General features: G+C 43.2%; 2 protein-coding genes across 5 annotated transcripts in view; both read left to right on the top strand.

Annotated features, from left to right (window-relative positions):
• Positions 1 to 5,268, top strand: part of acsl6 (acyl-CoA synthetase long chain family member 6) — a 41,075-nt gene extending 35,807 nt beyond the window's left edge. The window contains exons 18-21 of the mRNA XM_063203956.1: positions 304 to 447; positions 2,452 to 2,553; positions 3,268 to 3,339; positions 4,086 to 5,268. Coding sequence (XP_063060026.1) covers positions 304 to 447; positions 2,452 to 2,553; positions 3,268 to 3,339; positions 4,086 to 4,226 — 459 coding nt within the window. The 3' untranslated portion in view covers positions 4,227 to 5,268. The remainder of the gene's footprint in view (positions 1 to 303; positions 448 to 2,451; positions 2,554 to 3,267; positions 3,340 to 4,085) is intronic.
• A 4,659-nt stretch (positions 5,269 to 9,927) lies between these two features.
• Positions 9,928 to 23,209, top strand: part of fnip1 (folliculin interacting protein 1) — a 41,712-nt gene continuing 28,430 nt past the window's right edge. For 3 of the 4 annotated variants that reach the window (XM_063203931.1, XM_063203930.1, XM_063203933.1), the window contains exon 1: positions 9,928 to 10,097. In XM_063203931.1, the coding sequence (XP_063060001.1) occupies positions 10,009 to 10,097 (89 nt within the window). In that variant the 5' untranslated portion in view covers positions 9,928 to 10,008. Of the gene's footprint in view, positions 10,098 to 20,296; positions 20,366 to 23,209 lie in introns of those variants that run through there. The other variant, XM_063203932.1, reaches the window with a different exon arrangement.

Genomic DNA, 23,209 nt, shown 5'->3' with positions numbered 1-23,209 from the left:
TAGTTTTGTGTTTTGTTTCACCTGCAGACGTGTAGACTTCTTCAAAAGTTACATTGTGACACTGTTTTATAGGATAACGTTTAAGATGCTTGTCTGGATAACTACCTTACATTAGATACCGTTGTTTTTACTGTATTTAAACTGTTATGGGCCAAAAAAGTGACCCTGCCCTCAACAAAGAAATAAAAATGGTATGACCGCCCCCCGTTTTCCTCCGATGACCTTGAAAATAAATAACGAAAAGTCACTTATTATTATCAAATGATGACTAACACTTTGCACACTCTAACGTTTTGCTTACAGAATGGCACACTGAAGATTATTGACAGAAAGAAGCACATTTTCAAGCTGGCCCAGGGGGAGTATATATCACCGGAGAAGATTGAAAGCATCTACATCCGCAGTGAGCCCGTGTCTCAGCTCTACGTGCATGGGGACAGTCTGCAGGTGAGGCCTTTGGGTAATAGCTTATAGGGGGTCAATGCAAGATACGGTATGGGTCAAAGGCATTTTTTGGGGGGTGGCTCCGACATCAGGTGCTGCAACAGCATCTTATGCCCATAAATTAATTAGTAATTGGTGGTTGATGGGTATACTTGTTATATTCCACAAAAAAAGTAAAAAATCCATACACTGGCTGTCGTTGCACCGCCCTGACGTACAGTATGCTACTGCTGAAACGTCACTGACCCATGTACTGTACACATCAGACAGCACATTATAATTAAGACGGCCATCTTGACAACAAAAAGCTACCACTTCCACAGGTCCTCTGGAGAGATAATGATTTCGTATTGCAAATGTAAAAGTAGTTTCTGAAGTTGATTTGCAAATGTATTTTTGGGCTTTTATGCCTTTATTTACATTGGGCAGTCAGAGAGAATGACAGGAGAGATAGACAGGATTGGGATTGGAACAGGATTGGAACGATTGGGATATAACCTCTGGGCCCCCAGATTTATGGTACAGTGCCTTAGCTCACTTAGCTTCAGCACTCCCAGTATTCATTTGTTGGAGGCTTTTGTGCAGGCATGAAAGTAGAGGGGTGTGCACAGGTGCATAGCACCGGTATAAAATTTACAGCTGGTGTGTAGGAGAGAGTAGGGTTAATGCTGGTCAAAAGCCCACATTTGAAAAAAGCCGTGCTATTTCAGTAGAAAATACATACAACCACACTATGCCATTTGAGACAAGTGTCCTATGAAGAGAACCCAAAAAAGTCAGATATAGATCTGTAGTGCACACGTTTATTTTGTTTGCATTTTTATTTGGTTTGTTTTTTTATTTGTTTGCGGGTGTGGGTGGTGGGTGATACCAGTGAGACATGAAAACTACTTACACCCCTGCTTTTGTGTCATATTTCACATGAAACTATCCAACATCATCTTTCCAGTCATGATAGTCACACACGTCTGCATTACAGTCTGTCAGGTTGTCAGGCGAACCCTGTAATCATACATACAGTACACAAAGATTCTACTGTTACTGTGTTAGTAGCATAATGGCAACTGGTGTTTAATGTTTAACTCTGTGGGTCAACACGGCAATTGTAAACCATGTGTACTGTATGATGATCTGTACATAACTTTTCCTCAATAAAGTTGACACTTTGCCCAAAGCAAATAACTGTAAATGCTTGGGTTACGGGAAGAGTGTGCTTAGAGGTTACGGGAACACATTTACATTAGAATAATACAGATAATTTTTCATTGACAATAGCAGTAAATTCAAAGCAATTGCATTTTACGAAGTAACACAAACACAGCTCGCACGTCTTTATCATTTGGTATTTGTGTTTTATTTTATGCCCCTGAGAACATTAATGATAGTGCTTTGTTTTGAATATGATTCCATTTTTCCACAGTTCTTGATGGACTGTAAAACTGTCAGAGAACCAGGAGGTGCAGCACCAGCATATGTAACGGCGGCTAACTAGCAAAGTTGGCGTGGAACGTTAGTAAACCTCCCTCCCGATAGCCTCATACCTTGTCGATGCCATTGGGCTGGGGGACTGGTCCTTTAGGTGCTGTTTCCACGTAGCAGGATATTGTTTTAGCAGGGTATTTTTTTCTCCTGTTAAGGTGTAAACGCAACATGTGGATAAAAATAAATCCTCCATTGTAACAAATGCGTTCAGCCTCCTTAACAGGATATTTTTTCTTTTATACCTGGATTTTAAATATCTGCTACATGGAAACGGAAGGCCAAAACCAATGCAAATCCAATGAAACCAGGAGAAAAAAAATATCCACATATAAAAATATCCAGATATGCGGAAACAGCACCTTAGTCCAGCGGTATCGTACTGTACCTCCCATTGCCGGTCTGTTGTAGTTGACGAAGTCGCAGGTTCGCAGCCCTGAGGGGGACGAACAGGTGCAAGATGACCACACACAGGTATCCTTGTCTGGGATTGGGTTGGCTCAAAACTGGTCTCATTTTCTTTTACAGTCCTGCCTGGTGGGAATCGTGGTACCAGACCCAGAGGTGATGCCCTATTGGGCTCACAAAAAGGGCTTCGCAGGCGATTTTGATGACCTGTGTAACAATACGGTATGTATTGCTCTCTCTCTCTCTCTCTCTCTCTCTCTCTCTCTCTCTCTCTCTCTCTCTCTCTCTCTCTCTCTCTCTCTCTCTCTCTCTCTCTCTCTCTCTCTCTCTCTCTCTCTCTCTCTCTCTCTCACTCTCTCTCTCTATTTGTTTGTCTATGTTCGTCTGTCTATGGTTTTTATCTATTTTGAACAAAAAAACCCATATGGATAAAACAACCTGCTTTGGAGATGAAGAGATCAGATGCAAAACCCTCTAAGTGCCTTTTCAGAAAATAATCTTAATTCATTTTTATTTAATACAAAGCCATCAAAATTGTATATTCTTATTTTATTTATGTAATATAACTATTTATATGTATTATCAAGTACATGAATGTAAACCAAACCAACAACAGGGTTCTCTAAAAATATAGAAGTGCAGGTCTTCAGAAATGGAGTTAGGGGGTTTTGCATCTGAACTCTTCAGATGATGTCTGGTGGCAAGCGATCATCTCTAGCAAATTGAGATTAAGAGTTCAAGTGTGACTCCAAGTTGTGCCACCATTAGGCCCCTCATCAAGGCTGCTTCATACTGTAGAAACCGTTCGAAAGAGGAGAAAAAAACTGTTGTGAGACCAAGAGTCCACATGATGAGTTCCCTGGTAGCCACTCTGGATGAAAATAATTGCTCAGAGGTTTGCCATTGATAACAAACTGTTTTGTTTCTTTCCTAAAGGATGTCAAAAAGGCCATAATGGATGACATGGTGGGTCTGGGTAAATCCAGTGGCCTCCACTCTTTTGAGCAGGTAAATATGACCATTTTACATGTACTGTATATGTTGGCTCTTTGGTAAAAATACCAATGCACTGCATTTTACACTAAATAGCACAAAATAATAATAATAATAATAATAAAGTAGCCTACATGACAATTTAGAGACACAGCATTGTACTGTATGCTATACAGTGTCTTATTAACCTACACTAGCCTTGTTACTCCTGTCTATTCTACATTCTAGCCACACTTTGTATTCTGTTGACAATCTCTTCTTTTACAAGGTTGCAAATAAGGTTTGCAAGGAAGCTGGGTGTCATGATTGATGACCACCTATCATTCTCTGACCACATAGCCGTTTAGCCTTGCCCTCTACTCACACAAGGCCTCAATGGTGGAATAAGCCACCACTTGCTACAAGCACAGGGTCATGCCTCTCAGCTCATCTCTTCCAAGAGAGCTTCCCTGCATAACATAACATAACTCTACTCACCTCTAATCATGGGTACTAACCTGCAATACACCACTATTCTCCACCATTTTTCTGCTCTCCATCTGTTCTACATTACTTGTATACTGCTGTACTCTACTGACCCCACACTTTGTACTTGCTTGAATGTCCTCCTTCTAAGCCGCTTTGGTCAAAAGCGTCTGTTAAATGTAATGTAATGTAAAAAAAAGTCACTTTGGCTAAAAGCTAAAAGAAATTTGATGTACAGTATACCGATGATTAATCAAAGATGCTGCTATGTCCTGCTTTGTCCTTGTCTTGTCCAGGTGAAGGACATCTACATACACAATGAGATGTTCTCGATCCAGAACGGGCTGCTCACTCCCACGCTGAAAGCCCGGCGACCAGAGCTCAAGGAGTACTTCAAGGCAAAGATCGAACAACTCTACAGGAACATCTCCATGTAAACGGCCATCTTCAGCAGATGAAAGCCTCGGGAGGGGGGATGTTCCAAGGATGTTGTGTAGTGACAAACCTGGATCAGTTAGGTTTAGAGTAAATGCTAAACCCCCCAATAGAAGGACATTTGGGCTTCAGGATCATATTAACTCAACCAAACCAAATGTTCCTATCTATGTTGACGGTTTACCACTTAACCTAAGCCCAATTCACCAACGGTTGTCACCAAACCTCGTCCTGACCAAACCATGACACCTCCCTCCTTGGGCTTAACAGACATATTTAGCATCATTGCGGTTCGTGACTCATTTGAACCATTCGTCCTTAACCACACCCTCATGAAACCCATAAAAGAAAAAAAAAAGATGCTATGCACCTGAGATGAGTCCCGAGTGGAGAGACTGTTGTATTTATGCCCCTTTTTTGAGAAAAGAAGGAAAACTAACGTCATCCATCTCTCCACATCTTTTCACTCCGGACGTCAACGTCTCTCAAGATGCACTTGGTAGCCTCTCTCACGAAACCCCTCCTCCCTCTCCCCCAACATTTAAATTAAGTTTGTCAACTCTCTGTCTGTCGGCTAGGAAATGAAAGGGTAATCAAAAATGGCCAGCGTGCCTTTTTTGCGGAAACAACAGACTTTTAACGACCAAAATCTGAGCCCCCCTTCATTGTTGCAAAAGAGTGACAGCAGCAGTAGCCAGAGAGAAGCCTGGAATAACCCCAAGATCCCCAGACACCCCCACCCCCCCCCCCCCTCTCTCTCATCGTCTCTTCAGGGGACCATGAAAAACCAAAACCTCAGCAGTGCAGGCATGGACTGGCTCTTCTCCTCAGCTTCTCTGGCTGTTACGAGGCATGGAGGGCCTGCCTGACAATATGCTGCATGAGCCACCCAGCAGAGTCCCGCATGGCCACGCTACAACAAGCGCTTGTTGGGGGCTCGAGTCCTCAGTGAAAGTCTGGGAGATGCCATTAAAGACAGACGCCGACCATTCGCAGGCCCGCTGACAGCCTTGGCCGGCCCCAGGGCAAAGTCTTCTGAAAGCCCCCCCCCACCCCACCCAATATATACAATGTAATGAGAAGAACCCAATTCTGGGCCCCTGCTATCCCTGGGTCTGGGACAACTGACACCTTTGCCCCCCTCCCACCCGCCCCGCCCCACCCTCCCTGCCCCACCCTGCCCTGCCCTGGGTCCCAGCCAGACCTCAGCCAGGTCTCAGCCTCAGCCAGTCGTGTTTGCTTGCCAGCTGGGCAACGTTGAGTGTGTCGTGGACACTGGATGTTTTGTTGGAGCTACTGTATGTGGACAAACATTGGGCTGGGAAGTGGGAAATGATTACTTACTCCCAAGTTATTATTCCAGCTGTGATGTAAATATCGAGGACAAATTAGAAGTAATGACATTATTTAAAACCAGTGACTGAATGGATTTCTTTTTTTCTGTCTGTGTGTGTGTGTGAATGTGTGTTTGTGTACGCACGCGCACACATGTGTCTGTGTAATGTGTGAATGTGTGTGTGTGAGCATACGTGTGTTTCTGTGTACTGTGTGAGTGAATGTGCCTGTGTGTCTGTGTGTGTCTGTGTGTGTGTGTGTGTGTGTGTGTGTGTGTGTGTGTGTGTGTGTGTGTGTGTGTCTGTAGTGAACTGAAGTGTAACTCTATTTAATCGTTGCTGCTGACGGGGACCATCAGCACCATATCTTTGTAAGTTATGACTACGGCAATAGGACGCACGCGTGGATGGAAACCAGGGCAGACAAATAATAATAAACAAAAACCTAAATGTAATTGGATCTTTTTTTCTTTATTCAATTTTTGATATATTGTTGTTGTTTTTTTTGTTAGCAAATCAAGACCCGTGCAAATAGGAAATATGCAACCCTTCCTTGTAATGAGTGGAACAATTGCACCCAGGCCCCCAGGGCGAAACACTGATAGGGTCCCCCACATGGCCTATCAAGTTTAGAATAGGGCCCCCCCACCATCAATATCGGAGGTCCCTGGGCCCAAGGGCAAATGCACCACTCCCCCCCTTACATCTGCGCCACTGGTGGTAGCCCACTGTCTTCTCATGGGCTAAATGAAGTGCTATAGGTCAAGGGGCTCACTGGTATTGACTTGACCACATCTCTGGGGTGTAATATGAACCCTGCAAACAGGAATTCAATCTAGATCTACACACCCTTGATCCTCAGCTTAGACTAGAAGAAGTACACAATGTTAACACAAATGTACTCCCCCGCCCCCACCACAACCACCATCAGTTACCCACAAATAAACATGCATTCAGTGTAAACACATGTAAACACATGTGAAACATAGTTATTCTCCGCTGTTCCGCAGTTCTCGTCAATGTCATGTCATGTCATGACCATGCCTATCCCATCCGTTTACTCCCACCTTTGTTGCCCTCCATCGACTTCTGCGATTTGCTTACAGAGACTGTGAACAGCAAATCTCCCGTCAAATATGTGACGCGCCATTATAACGGCGCACTAAAGAAGGTGAAGAGTCCGAGCATGTTTAATATCACAACTTTTTTTTGGCAAAAATAAAAACAAAAAAAACAAATACTTTTGTGACTCCAGCAAAGGGATATATCCTTTTATTTTTGTTAAAGTTTTGCATGTCTGATCAACTACACCTCAAAACTGCTGCAGAAGTGTGGCATGAACCCTGGCGGTATCCATACAAAATGCATTAAAATCATGAGATGAATGTAAAATGTAAATGGAAAGCAATTACACGCATGATGTGGAAGGAACCAAACACCTATTTTGTACAATATGTGTAAAGATAACCTAGGATATAATGTTGTAGAGCAAAGAACAACTTTCTATAGTACAAATCTGATGAAGTGGGTGAGAGTGGAATAAAGTTGTTTGTCTGATCTGAACTGAACAACGTGTGCGGGTGATCTTTTTTGTTGTTAGGTTCGTTTTTGCGCGGCAAACGAATTTCAAAGGTCTTCAAAGCACTATAAAAGGCATTTATACAGTAAAAGGTATTAACAGACCAAGCAATTGAAATGTCATGATGATCTGCAAGGTTTATGTGGACAACATATAGCACTATGCAAATACTGTAGTGATGTGTGACCCTCCTTAGACAGGTCACACATCACTGTTTGGATAGTGTTGTATCTGTGTTGTTCATGATAAGACATGAAGACTGAGGTATGACACTTGACATTTGAGTTGACTACGTTGACAGTTGATTTATTCTAGCTGATGTATATATATTTATTTAGAATTCTGATTGTACTCTTTGTCTTCTTTTATATATTATTTTCTTCTTTTAAGAAAGCCCACCCAGGGAACTCCCATTATGACACACCACACCTGTGCAAATGGGGTTCTCTTCTCTGCCATAAAGGACGATTGGGGAGAGCTCTGGGGTGCATTTCTCAAAAGAGAAGTTGTTAGCCTGTTAGCCAACTTCTGTAGTTGCCAATGGGAAAACGCATTGAAAACCACAAAGTAGCTAATGTAGCAACTTTGGTTTCGAGAGATCCACCCCTGGTTAATTACTCACTCCACCTTTGGGCTGCAATTCTGACACCTTCTAATAACTGATAATTTCCCCCCTTGTTAAAAAAACCTATACACCCTAAAAGTAGTCATTCTTGTTTAAAGAAAAAAGTTAAGTAAAATCTCAAGCAGAAGCAGAACCATCCGCATACTTGATGTAAGAACAGGATGCCAGCAGTTTGGAGGTCGACTAACTCAAATGGCCACTAGAGGGCATACAATGCCCAAGAAAACATTAGTCTGCATTTGTAGGCCTACCATGGTCGGTCCCTACCTTACAAGAAGATATCAGTGAACAGAAAGATTGTGAACTTGGCAAACAGTCAAGTGGGGATTATGGGTGTAACTGCCTTTTCAAAAAAGTAGGAATACATTTTAGACTGGTCAATTGGAGGTCAAGGTCTCTGAAAGGCATATTAATAATCTTCAGACATATCTTGTTGCCAAGGTTACATTATCAAATAGTTGCAGAGCATCAAAACAATCACAGCCTGACGTCAACACAGTTAGCCTACCTCCCAAGTTGATAATTAACCAAATATACAAATGATGCATCATATGATCAGACAATTGACTTTTCAAAAGGCAGGTTCACAGGGTATTGTATTCTTACGTAGATTATCTGTAGTAACCGTTGACAGAAACAATAGCCTAGCTACATCTACTTTAACTTCCAAATATGTCATTAAAACAGGTTTTGGTCATTGAGGCAATTAAGGCGGAAGCTGAAAGGGCCTTGAGTTGTGTTTGTTAATTTATTTTAAATTTGTCACATATGTTCAGGGTTCTGGATTCAGCTAGGGGGTTTGAATTGAGATAAACAACTTGGGGACAACTATGTGTTTGTTTTGCATGATTGACGCATGATTGGATTTTGGGCCCACACCTTAAAAATAAAAATCACTTTATCATGATGAACTGAAATGTAATAAACAACCCATGAGCCAATCACTCTTTTAAATGTAAATACTTTAGGCTTAAGTTCACCTGAAAGATACTCAGAAACACAATGGTTGGCACTGGCACCCTCAGATCCACAGTGGAGGACTGATATCACTACATTGAGGTGAGGTCCAGGCCAAAATCATCAACAGTCCACCGGGCAAATGCCCTGTATGCACTTTGAGGGGGGTAAGCTTCACCTACTGTACATAACAATCAGGAACTGCACCGTTCTTTATCAGTAACATGGAACTAATAAAATAAGATTATAATTAGGCCTAGTCTTATTATCTAACAACCGAACAATAAGTCATAACCTAACAAAACAATGTACAGAGGGAAACCATAGCGAAATGTAATATGGGAGTAGGGACAGTTCGGTGCATATGCATACTCTTCAATAACTTTTCCTTGAACCACAGTTGAGTGTTTCTTTTTTTTAACATGTAAGTGCAAGCACACACACACACACACACACACACACACACACACACACACACACACACACACACACACACACACACACACACACACACACACACACACACACACACACACTTGTTATTACTTATTAGTCTGCATGCTGCCAAAACAAGGATGGGAGGTGAAAGAGTCATGACTCATGAGCTTGCTTTGCACTGTAAATTGCCAGCTCCATATTTTGTTATTTTGGCGTGAGTAACTGAAGTAATGCAAAAGTAATGTAATGCCTTACATTTTAAGTACAGTCATTTTGTAAAGTAATGGATTACTTTGAAAAGACAGTGACATGTAATAACTAATGCATGACAGTTTTTGGGTAACTTGCCCAACACTACACACACACACACACACACACACACACACACACACACACACACACACACACACACACACACACACACACACACACACACACAGTTTATCCTCCTGGTATGAATTTTGTATTTTAAAACATTACTTCTGTCCACAGATCACTGTCAAAGCTGTGGCAAGTACCTACGTGAGCTTCAACACATACTGAAAACGAGTTTACGAATACTCCAAAATATGATAAGAGTAGGTTTAGTGTACTGTATAATTCCACATCAAAACATCAACACTGCGTTTCCTCTTACCACGTGGTATGTTGTCAAAAAATACCCACCAATCAGGGATTTTTACCAGTGGACCGTTAGCCAATCAGAAAAATGTGGTCGCGTTTCCAAGCTGCTCCTGTGACTAATGCCTGTCATATGACTCTTACACAAATGGAGTTAGTTTCAAGGAACTAGGTGTGCTTTTTGGATTGATGAAAAAAGAGAATTTCTGTACCGATATATTTGGTACAAAATGCCTCCAACTCTTTTTCAAAAACTTTTTAATAAGAGAAATACATTTTCGCCACCTCCCAAATGCAACAAGGAAGACCCTTCCTTCAGGTACGTGCCAACGCTAGCTACATTGCTTTGGACAATGCATTTAGCTAGCATAATGTTAGCGGATTGCCAGTAGTCTGTTCCATGATGCCTTAAGGGAAGAATCTGTAACTTATTATGCTTATGTTTTAATCGTGACAGAACGATATAGGTTACCCAGCCCAGGTTTTGCTTTTACACGGGTCAAAGTACTGGCATTTTAGCGTGGTGTCCTGTCCTGTTGACCTAACCTAACAACAGGGTTTGTTTGTGCTGGCTACGTGCTTCAACAGCAAGGCAACGGGTTGTGGCTGGACAGCAAGGCACTTCGCTAGCTAGCGATGCTAATGACTCTTTTGTTATGAACCCATTTACCCAATGTTATGTCCGTTAACGAAGCTTCAAACGGTCTGGGTTACATGTGCAATGCGTACAGTACATAACCCCAAATATGACACTATGCAAATATGCAAAGCCCAATTGTTGGGCTCATTTTGTTTCTTGACAACAAATGATTCGTAAAGTGCAACGACGTTTAAGTTACTGTGGTAGTAGTTCGCCTTGCACGCGCACGCACGCACGAGGTTTACGGCTACGGTAAATGTAATGGGGACATTATAACTGTAATTTCACAATTACATGAATTTGCTGCAATGCTGTGGCGTGTCATTGTCAGTAATCCAAATGCGCCAGTGAACAACACGGACGGTCGCCCAGGACAGTATGTGCTAAATACTGCCACCAGCACGTGACTAAATCTTAACTGTAGCTGTGGTAAAATGCAGCGATACTAAGCAGTGACGTTTTGCAGTTGGAAGAGCACAACAGTGGCTTCAGCGAACTTGATGCAGACTTGTATTGCATTATTTTATTTGAACGGTACTTAATGCGTTATTGCATCATGGGCTGGTTAATTTCAATGACTTTGAGCACGCACATACATTATGTGCGCGCGAACACGGTCACCCTACAACACATGCAGCATAAACTGCAGCCTGCTATCCTCAAAGATAGCTGCTGTAAAACAGTTCTCGCTGGCATTAACCTTTTCGTAGCCTATCCTCATTTGTATAGTCTGCAATCCGCAGCAAAGTATCCAGTGCGCCAGCCACAAGCCCTCGCCTTTAACCACCGTGTGAATATGATTGATGGAAGGATGGCTGTCAGCTAGGCTGGGTGATGAGAGCCTCTCGCGCAAATGTGAACTTGTTACGCCATTTCAATATTGTACACGCTCTACTAAAGTTGGTTAAAGGGCTGTGTTTTGTTAACTGAGTAGCCTACGTGCGCTTGTCTTCGGGATTCTTATCAGTGAACACTCTCGTCATCGCTCTGTGTTAACCAGCGCACCACGTCACGCTTCTCAATCAATCAGTACACTTCAACGCAATCGATGATGCCCTGGCCTGCACTTTTAATTGTGCCCGCCATAAAGACGTCCTAGCCACGTAGTCAGTGATATGTCAGCCATTCAGTGCGGTCTGCATCCCTTCCCTTCACAGGCCTTGGCGGGCTTGTACCAATGATGCCACCATGCCAACGTGCTTTTGGTGTGGGTATATCTTTGGCACCAGCACCGTGCCTCATTCAGTGAAGTCCAGATATTAGCAGCAAATGTTCTTGACAAGCAAATCAAGCTGAATACAATAACTAAATTTGTAAAAAGCGTTGCTTCTATGCTGGATGAGCAATGTAGGTCTTCCCATGGGTCTTTGTGTTTCGTTTTTAGCCCAATAAAAATATTTTGATATTATGGATATGATATTATTTTCTATTGCTGCCAGCTCATCTTTTATCTGGTAGCATTGTGATTCTGGGTCAGGTAGTAATTTCTGGCCCACGGTTTTCTTTTTGCAGGTTAAGCTTAGATCAGTGTGTAAAGACTAAAAAGACTAATTCACTTTTGGCTCCTTGGCTGGAATTTAGCGGAAAGCATTAATGAATTAACACCATATAATTGTTCTTTTTTCTAAATGCCAAGTAGCACCAGTGATTGATACTCATTAGTGGTTGATACACAGTGCCCTATTCCATAAGAGATGGTTATAAACATTTAATAATCGAAATGTAAGCAAAAGGGTAACAGCACGCTTGTATTGGAGTTGGTATTCAAGCAGCTCTCATTAATTTCTCTGGCAAAGGCTACATTTTCCCCCCTTATTTATTATTATTATTTTTAAAAGAAACAGGGTTGTTTTGACATGTTTGAAAATTATTTTAACGAATTTGGTCACTGATTGAACCTGTGTGTGTGTTTGTGTGTGTGTGCGCGCACGCGTATGTGGAGCAATGTTTATTTGCCTGGCTTGAGTCAGAAGGGGAAGAAGGTGGCTTTGCTCAGAGGCCTAGACATAGTAGTTTCATAACCTCCAACCGGAGCTGAGCTGTCCTGTCATATGATCATCAGAGTGCTTTTGTGTTACCTCAGATCAAGTTCCCTCCAAAAGGACACCCAAGAGTCACCCATGTGATATTCAGGCCTTGTGTGAAGAAAACTTGGGTGTATCTAGTAGAGCTGACACCTCTTTAAAAAAACCTAAAACAAACAAACAGACATTTTCACATTTTACACTGATCAACTGTTTTGCTTGTGAGCAATTGTGCCCTTCATTCAGTGTCCGGGGGAGATATATTTTTTCTTGGGACAGACCCATTACAAATCAGAACAATGGGGTTAAACAAGGACAGGTGGCAACAGCAAGCCTTAGTAGCATAGGCCTATAGGCCTATAGGGTTTTCCTTCTGGAACATTGGCCCATTCTTTTTTCCATTCAGAAAGAGGCTTCAGTTCAGTAGTGGTCTGTTAAGTCAACTTGTCGTCGGGGGCCCTATAAGATCTATTTACAGATGGAAGCAGCCTGGGTCATGGTGGTAATGGTGTATTTTTGCGTCGTTGCGTCCCGTTATGATAAGTTCACCTGTCAATTGGCTGTATACTTTGCCTTTATTGGCTTGCCGTCGCCGCGGAGATGGGACTGTGTTCGGTAGTCCCCCAACAATGCGTCATGATGAGTGCCAATAAAAGGGCAGACCTAGTTGGCCCCATGAAGACTGCTTTGTACACTTGAAAGGAATCTGACTCTGTGCCCATTCCAGTTGCTAAACACAATCGTAAATGTTTTTCTATATAAAACAATTTTCAAACACATTAAGTTTCCCTTTGGAGTCTTTTTCTTGTTTTAGTTTATTTTTTCTCATTGGCAGGAAGAAGTTTTTTCCCTTCCACATTCTAAGCTTATATTTTCTTAAAGTGGCACTTCAAAAAGTGTGAGCACTTAAAAAAGTTTGTTTGTTCTGCTGGCTGAAGGTTTTGTCAACTCGGGTCAAGTGCAGGCCTATTACACAAGATAAAATGTCAGTCAACACACATTCTTTTTGTTTGAGAACATTTTAAGTAGGCCGATCAGGCAGATAACCACAAACCCAGTTTTGGATACTGTTGTCATAAGATCAGAAGTCTGAGAAATCAGTTCCCACTCTTCAGGAATGGTGGCTGAGATTGTGCTTTCCCATGTCATTTTGGGTCTTAATCTGAATAATTGGTGAAATGTACAAAAGTCGTGACCAATCCTGTAATAGACAAGACATTTTATTTATTAACATTTTTTAAGCCCAATGCTTGGTTTTTTGCTCCATAAGTCATGTGAAATGTCAATACTCCTCATGCTACCAAATCCGTCATTGAAATGAACTGCATTTAACTCCACACACCAAAGATTGGACTGCATTTAAGCACCAGGCCGACAGTACAAGAGAAGTCAATGGTTGGGTCAGCCAAAGTGACCTCTGTAGACAGCTACTTCCATTGGGAAGTTGACTGGTGGGAAAATGTTGCTCAGCCGTGTGCGACGCGAGTCATACTCATACCCTCATCAGGGCTGCAGCGTGATGCACATCATGTGTAATGTTGAGAGTGCTGACAGCCTGAGTTGCTCATTATCAGATGCCTCTCATCTGGTCATGTGCTGCTTGCAAGGTGGCGGCCGCTTGCTTCCAGGCAGGTCATCTCAACACGTCTGTGTGTTTTTTGTTCTTCTCATATTGGTCGAAACGCTGTTTGGCTGTACTGGTGAGGGCTTCAAGGTTTGGTGAGAACTCTGCGTTGAATGGAAAAATAACTCACATGGCCAAATACAGTACACAGTTCCAATGGATGGAACGCCCTTGCCAAAGTGATTTACATGATTTAGAGATAAGGAATGATAATAATGGGTAAACCTCAAATGAACGAGGAGATTCCTTGCTGCAGACGATCAGATTGATTAGGCTAATAAGATTAGTCACAGTGCGTCTCAGTGTTTTGTTGGCCTACATGATTCCTTTGATAGTCGACTCCATTCAGTTCCAGTGTGTCACAATAGCTTATTATTGTGTTTGCCTTCACTACATGGCTTGTCACCCCTTACTCATCTCCTTACTCATTCCCATTCAGCTTCTTGCCTTAGGAGTGAGTTACCGTGACCAGGTGTGCCTGTTGGGGGAGCATCATGTGATGAGGGTGACAGCAGGGCCTTTCAGGTGTCGTGTCATGTGAGTCTGGAATGTGCATCTACCTGAAACTCGTCAATCAACGGGAACGAAACACTGTCACGATGCGGCGGCAGCAGTGGCTGACATCAGAGCAGAGGCACTTTCAGGTTCTCGGTCTCTGTATAAAAAGGAGACAATTCGCACACTTCAGGTCTTTCTTTGTACAAAGAAGCTTTACTTGACTTCACTTTACTTGAGTCAAATAAAGCTTCTTTGCACCAAAAAAGACCTGAAGTGTGTGGATTGTCTCCTTTTTATACAGAAACTTCAACTGAATCCTGCACCTTCTAAACAGATGGCCGATCACAACTTTAGGTTCTCAGTTTCTGTCAGGTCTCATCCAATGCAGTATTGTTGGGCTAGGAACATCAGTTCAAGGGAGCTTCTTTGAGGTGTAAACTTTCATGCACAGGCTAAATCGTACTGTGTGCTGCTGTGCTGGCACTGCACTGCACTGCTGCCTCTGTGGTTTTGTTGTTTGCTGATGGGTTTTCTTTTTGGGTAAATAATTGTTTGGTGGGCAACCCAAAATGTTCAGCTATTCCTTCCCCCTCCCCCCCAAAAATAAGATATATGCGTTCCAAATAAATGTAGGCTGGCTACATATTAAACTCATCCAAATCGAAAAAAGTAAATGTTTGCAATAGGCTGGGTGTTCTCAATAGGAGGCCTACAGAGTACTGTAAGCGAACCGGTACATTTAATACAGCTCTTGCATAGTTTGAGAAGGAGGCATCACTGTTTGGTACTGGTAGCGTAAAGCCCCTTTGGGCACCATAGTGGAAACTTCCAGACCTGAAAGTGGGACCTCGACTAACTGCTGTAACTGCGGGGCCACCTTTTGTAGATAAAAATATTCCTCGGTCTCACGCCCTCCATTTTCCACCCCTGATTAGTCCTCAACCTTCTGCATGCAACCCCTCTCAAGCAAACTGACTCGTCTGCAGGACACGTTCACTTTTCTGGAGCACACATTTTTAAATGACAGTGCAAAGCACTATTGGGTCAAAGACGAGACGTGCATTTTTTTTGTTCCGCACTCATTTAACTATCAAAAAAGTAAATTAATGAATTTTGAATGTTATGCTGATAAACAGCATAGTCTGGTGTCTCATTTCAGTAACATTTAAAGATTCATAATTGTGAATGTATGTGTTAAATAATCTCATAAAGTGCAAAAACGTCATTCAGTGTAATGGTCCGAACTTAAAAATCATCAATACATCCTTGAATAATTATGCAAAATGACGAACAAAATTATTTTTTCACTCTCTGGGCATAATTCTAGAAGTGTTCTTGTTATTGTATCAAAAGCACGTTTCATTACCATTTTGTTTTGATATTCAAATCATCTGGGGACTTTTGTCCGGATTTTCAATTCCTTAGATATCATTCAGTGTAATAAGATCAACATGGTGCTTTTAAATCATAATAAAAAGTGATAGTCACACACAATATGTGACATCATCATCAAAAGGAACCCTAGGGACCCTTAAGTGATGATGCAAAGGGAGAATCTTGTTCTTCAATAGTCAAAAATTCTGTAGTTTTATCTTGTGGTAACAGCGTCCACAAAAACAGATGTCATTCAGTGAAATGTCAAAAAACACTTTTATACTCAGATATTCATCCAAACAATCATATTTTCTAAATAGACATAGTAAACATTGTGGGTCAAAGTCATCGTCTCATGTAGGTGACTAACTGTGTGCTTGTAAAAAGGTAAAAATAAGGTGAAAAGTATTTGGTCGTCCTTCAGTGTAAGAGATGTCATTCAGTGACATGCGGTGTAAGGGCCATTTCATTCAGTGTAATCAGTTCATGGTTGTATATTAAGAATCAAAACGGCAATATAAGTTGCAATATTACTCTAAGATACAATAATATGATGATACTACTTGAAATTATGACTTTTATTGTTATTTCCATTATAACCTTGTTATTGCCATGTAGCATCCATATTACTGGGTAGATTCTGGGATTTTGGAAGTTGTACATGAATAATCAGAACACCCTAAGTCACAATCCCCGAAATATGCAGGTTAACAGACAAAAAAATATTTTTTATTGTTTTAGGCCTAAGTAGTAGCCTACCTCTACAGTAAGCTTGTGATCTTGGAAGTTCTTCAAAACACATTTTAATGCCCCAATATTAAGTAAAATACCAATTATTTGACAACATCTATTTCTGTTGTCACTCATTCAGGACCTTGAGTACTGTAGTATGATGGTAACAATATGATAGCAATGAAAAGTAGCTGTTTATATAGGCTTTTTTGCCAAGGCATCATTCAGTGTAATAGTTGTGGTCATTCAGTGAAATGCACATTTTTATGTGAAAATAAAGTCAAATTCTTACGAAACTTATTTGTTTAGCACAGCAAATGCGGGGGCATACAACAAATGAATAATTGTGCATTTTAAACTGATTTTCTCTTCAGTGGAAAAACTTCTTAAAGCCAAATGGGTGAAATGCACTCGGTGAAAGACTACAAACACTGCAAAAACTATTTGCAAATGCCTTTTACTAGAAATTTTAGGTTTGATGAAGACCTTAAATATAGGCCTTTACTATGGTATGTAGCTTATTTCAGTTTTTTAACGTCATCTATATGTTTTTTGCATTATCAACAGTTTAACACCGTATTACACTGAATGACATTTTATGGGTGAAAATAGGGTAAAATGCATGTCCCTTACTATTTTCTGAACAGAAAATAATAAACTTAATCACTCTAAACTCCAATGTACCCAAAAAAGTTGAAGAACGGTGTCAGGGAACAGTTTTATTTTTTGGAGTCCTGAAAACCCTGTTTCGTCTTTGACCCTATTGCTAAAAATAACCCATTATATTATTGGTTTCAGCAGATATCCTAAAAGTGCCTTCATTGCAAAAGAAGGGAGTTTTTGCAACACTTGTCATGAGCAGCCATCACATCGCACCTGACAGAGCAACCACTCTGGTGACTGGAGTAGGCAGCCTATGGCCCACTGGTGACACTCCGGGACCGGATTTGCTTGCTCTTGGTTTTGGTCGTTGTGACGCCCGCCAATTGATTAATCATCTGCTCTACTCTACTCTACTCTGCTCTGCTCTGCTCTGCGTTTAGCTAACTTGGCAGCCCATTCACAAAGTTGTTTCGTGCTCTCCTAGCGACGCACGCGTTCATGGAATCGGGAAGTGGGAAACTGCCCATGTCAGAACGTCACGCTTCTAACTTTAGCATGTTCACACATGACAAAAAAAGAAGCAATTCAACATTTAAGTTGGATAACGAGCCCACCTACATCAGTTTCTACCACATGTAATGATTTCAACCTACATAAAAAAAATGTCAACTGATCAAAAGATTTCTTTCACTTTTGTTAGGTTTACACAACATTTAAGGGGAGAAAAAAAGATCAGAATCGAAAGAGTAAATATATAAGCACGCGATAAACAAGCTGGCGAGGGGTTAGCGAGCGACCCACTTGGCAACAACCCCTGCTAGCTGGTCCTATTTTGCCCATGCAATATGACACACGCCACACCAGGCAGAAATGTCCATGCGGCAGCCATGCCCAGTGAAGCCTTTTAACGGCTGCTGGACGATATCTGATAAGGTGCCGACTAGTGCTTGAGAAACAACTCTGCCTCTTTATTTTTTTTTTTCCAGTTGGAAAATGGCTCAGGGGTCAGGGCATACGTACCTCTAGTGATGCACCTTGCATGTATTTTAAGCCAGTTGCTACTAATGAATTTGATCAGATTTTTAAACTAGTTTATTTGGCATTTAAAAGTCCATTGTGTTGATCATTTATAATAGTAAGAAAGGGTTGGTGAATTTGGGACAGATGATGGTGATCTCAAATTGGTCCCCTTTGTGTTGACCTACCGTATGGACACAGAGATGCCCCTAAAGGTCAGTGGTTGGGAAGACAACCCCCCCCCCCACTCCCCCCCTTCCTTCCTCCCAGCTCTCCCCTCTCCATCTCCCGTTCTCCACATGACCCCGTGTGAACACGCAGCATACGGCAGACCGCAGACGGTAGACACCAGGGAGAGCGGGGATGTCCGGCAGCAGCCCAGTCGGGAGCCCTGGCTGGGCTTCACATCCTTCACTGCTCTGTAGATTGGCTGCCGGATTGCCTAGTCTGACTGCCAGATTGCCTAGTCTGACTGCCAGGCTGTGTGAGTGAGAGTGTGTGTGTGTGTGTGTGTGTGTGTGTGGTGGGGGGTTGTCTGGTAATGAATAAAGCGCAAGGCAATGTGCTCCTGTGGCTTCCCTCGTTAAATTTTATGGCTTAGGGCAGACACAGAAAGGGGCCCTTGGATGAGTTCAAGTGTGTGTGTGTGTGTGCGTGCGTTGCATACGTGCGTCACTGTCTCTGGTTGGGGAAGGTGTGTGTGTGTTTTGGTTTTAGCCGATGAGGGGGTTGAGCAGGTGCTGGTTTCCAGCCGTAGGAGAGCATGATAAGGCTATTCTAGCACGGAGTGACCCCGTCCGCTGGTTTCATTTTCAGCAGGGCACCAGTGTTATGTAGCCTATCCTAGCTAGTAGCGGCACAGGGCAAAGAGCTTGCCATCGGGGTGGGAGAGGTGTGGTGGAGTAGGTGGTCTATCTAACTACACACACAGGGGAGGGTGGAGTGACGGGCGGGCGGGCAGGCAGGCAGGCGTGGAGGAATGTCAGGCTGGAAAATTACGATCCCCGGTAACAGCTTTTCAAAATCGAACCACCAGCACTGAGCGGAAATGCGTCACACAACACGACCCCGCTCACTTGTGGCCTTTATGTAATGCGTTACGCACGGCGGACGGTGCATGGGATGCCTTACTAGCCCACCCCCCCAACCACAACCCCTCCACTACCACCACCACCACCACTGGCACTTCTACCCCCTCACCCTCTAACCCCTCCAGGGCACTGGAACACTGCATAGAGTCACGCTGCAGAGAGACCCGGCTCAGCTCTTGGTGCGATGGCAGTGTGTGTGTGTGTGTGTGTGTGTGTGTGTGTGTGTGTGTGTGTGTGTGTGTGTGTGTGTGTGTGTGTGTGTGTGTGTGTGTGTGTGTGTGTGTGTGTGTGTGTGTGTGTGTGTGTGTGTGTGTGTGTGTGTGTGTGTGGAGTACTCTTTGAGGTCACAGCATGCGCTGGATTAGAGTCTGTCAGTGGATCCCTCTGGCTGCTGCCGCCACATTTTCAGGGGTATTGGGGGGCCGCGGTGTGTGTGTGTGTCTGAGTGAACGTATGTGCATGCAGAGGGTAGCATGTTCCGCATGGGCAGTGTAATGTGGTGGGGTGGGAGGGACATGCCCAGGGCTGGTTGTAGTGGTGGGTAGTGGGCTTGGAAGCTGGCGGGTACATGTGGAGGGGAGGGGAGGTGTTTCAGTTGGTAGTGGGTGAGCGAGAGCCCCTGGCCTGGCTTGCGTACCCACTGGCCGCCCAGCCGCCCGCCCGCCCGCTTGCCTGCATGCCTTTGTCCCCCCGCCGTCCAGCAGCAGTCCTGAGGTCACCTGACAGTCTCATGTTGTTGTGTGAATTTAGTTCAGCGCTATTCTTAGCCAGGCAGGCTGTGGCCACTGAGCGGGCGGGAGAGAGAGAGTGAGAGCGCGAGAGAGAGAGAGAGAGAGAGAGAACGAGGGAGCAAGGGAAAGAGAGCGAGAGAGGCAGCCCGTGAGAAGAAAGGAGGAAGAGAGAAAGAGAGCGAGGGTGGGAGCGGAGTGGGAGAGGGCTGGGGTAGAGGGACGAAAGGACTGGCAGAACGACAATGATGTCCAGGTACCAAGTAACGTTTCATCTGGGTGTGTGTGATCTGTGTGACACTTTACCTTTTTCTCGTTGGGATTTTTCTCCCGATCTAGCTTTGTCTTAACGGAGTGTGGAAGCTACATTAGTGATGTGCCTGCCTGGTCTAGATGTTGTGTATGCGTGTGTGCTCATACATGTGCGGCTTCGTTATGTGTCCTTCCTTTGTAAGTCCTGTGTGGGTGTGTGGTGGTGAACGAGAGTACGAGAGATGCTGCTAGCGTAGCGATCGATTTGCCTGGAGCCCGTGCCGTGCTGTGCTATGTTGTGTTGTGTATAGTCTACCTGTGGGTCAGTAGCGGCAGCAGTAGTGTGCCGGTTGCTTGTTGTGCCTTATGTAATGCCAGCAGATTGGGGCCAGTGGGGATTATGGATCCATTCGTTCTGCTTAGTCCCGTACTCCACTTGCCGTTCGTTAAGTCAGGGGCCTAAACGAGCGGCTGACCCCTGGCTGAGTTTTGTAAAACGCTCTCTCTCTCTCTCTCAAGTCGCCCAGTTTTTTTGGGAAAGAGAGGTGGAGAGGTGACTTGGCTGGCACGTCTGTGTGGTGATTGTGGTTGTTCCGTTTGTTTCTTGTTCTCGTTTTGATAGAATGTACTTGGCATCTGTGGGAAGCATTTGTGCGGTTCATAACAAGGATAAGTTGTGTTTAGTCCATTGCTGTGTTGTGTTTCTTTGATTTTTCAGGTTCTCCGCCAGGGAACATGCTAGAGGGTTGACCGCGCATTATGTCAGTCACATTGAGAAACATCAGTCACATGTCCATCCATATTGAATGTTGTAAGAGCCATTCATGTGATGTGGACAAATATTTACCTCCTTTGCTTTTACACTGTGTCATTGTTTCTCTGAGGCCGAGAGAATGACTGGACTGGAAAGTCGTTACGAGTTATTGGCCTGTATGTGTGTGTTTGTCACTGAGTGTGACCCGCCATTGATCCCTGTTGTCCTGTGGTGGTGTACCTATCTCTGACTGTAATGTGTGTCTCTTAAATCTCAAAAGGCTCGCTATCGTGTTCGGGCTTCACAAAGCCATATTCATGGCAAAACGTGTTGGGTGATGGTTTGCAACATTTTGGTCTGGTTTAGGCTACTTTTTTTGTGTGCAGAGGATGCTATTGAGCTCTTGTCTGTTGGTGTGGTTTGTTGGTGTAGACAATAGGCATGTAAGAAGGAAGTGTTCGGTTTACCTTAAGGGAAGTCATGGTCCATGGTTGATGACCAGCTCTTTCTCAGCAACAGGCCTTTTCACAATGAATGGTTTTGGGGGTTGTGTTCTCTGTGTGTGTGTGTGTGTGTGTGTGTGTGTGTGTGTGTGTGTGTGTGTGTGTGTGTGTGTGTGTGTGTGTGTGTGTGTGTGTGTGTGTGTGTGTGTGTGTGTGTGTGTGTGTGTGTGTGTGTGTTCGTGAGTGTGTGTGTGTGTGTGTGTGTTCGTGTGTGTTCGTGTGTGTTCGTGTGTGTGTGTGTGTGTGTGTGTGTTCATGATTGTGTATGTGTGTGTGAGAAGGTTCTTTTTCCTGGACTGAAAGGAGTCTTGGCTAGGGCTGGGTATAATAATCGAGTTAATCGATAATAGATCGAATCGTATTGAAATTCACATAATCGATTCACAGGGCACAAAATCGATATTTTCTTTTTGTTCTTTTTGTTTAATTTAGGTCTATGGAAAATACCCAGTAGGTATTAGTCAATTAGGCCTAGGCCTACTTATTACAAATTAGCAATCTGTTAACACTGTCAAGCCACAGCCCTTTGACATTTTTACATGAAAATAGACAACAGCATCTTTTGGGTGAAATCCTGGCACCAAGAAGGGAACAGATTAAATCGATTCAGAATGAATCGAATTGAATCGAATTGAATCGTGATTAATCGATTCAAAGCCATAAGAATAGAAATCGAATCGATACAGGAACATGGCTGCGATACCCAGCCCTAGTCTTGGCTGAGATGTTGGAGTTTTGATTCCCCCCTTCAGGCTTTGTTTGGGCCTGGCTATGGACAAACTGCAGTGTGTGTGTGTGTGACAGAGAGAAGGAGTTGGCAAAGTAGAAAATAACACCACACACACTCCTTAGTGTCCTGGATGGGGACAGCTTTAGTCAAAGTCTTGTGTGACAGAAAGCCACAAGGAATGCGTTTTGCCAGTACTGAGTAATCCATGCAAGTTGGCACGAGGACTAGGGCTGGGTAAAATAATCGATTCAATCGATAATCGATCGATATCATTTAAAATTCACATAATCGATTCACAGGGCACAAAATCGATTTTTTTTGCTCTTTTTTTTTGTTCTTTTTGTTTCATTTAGGTCTATGGAAAATACCCAGTAGGTATTAGTCAATTAGGCCTAGGCCTACTTATTACAAATTAGCAATCTGTTAACACTGTCAAGCCACAGCACTTTGACATTTTTATATAAAAATAGGCAACAGCATCTTTTGGGGGAAATCCTTGCACCAAAAAGGGAACGGATTGAATCGATTCGGAGTGAATCGAATTGAATCGAATCGAATCGTGATTAATCGATTCAAATCCCTCAGAATCGAAATCGAATCGATACAGGAACATAGTTGCAATACCCAGCCCTAACGAGGACTGTAAGTTCTTCCTCACTGTGTGCATGTGAGTGCGTGTGTGTGAGAAAGAGACTGTGTGTGTGTGTGTGTGTGTGTGTGTGTGTGAGTGCGTGTGTGTGAGAAAGAGTGTGTGTGTGTTTGCGCGCCTGTGTGAGAGGGCAGTGTCTGACAGTAAACAGCCATCGCCCCAATGCCAGGGCGCTGTACAGACAGACCGACCACTGAAGTGTGTACACTACC

This window comes from Engraulis encrasicolus, chromosome 7 (assembly GCF_034702125.1).
Source record: "Engraulis encrasicolus isolate BLACKSEA-1 chromosome 7, IST_EnEncr_1.0, whole genome shotgun sequence".
NCBI classification, from domain to species: domain Eukaryota; kingdom Metazoa; phylum Chordata; class Actinopteri; order Clupeiformes; family Engraulidae; genus Engraulis; species Engraulis encrasicolus.
This window is presented reverse-complemented; position numbering and strand designations above follow the sequence as displayed.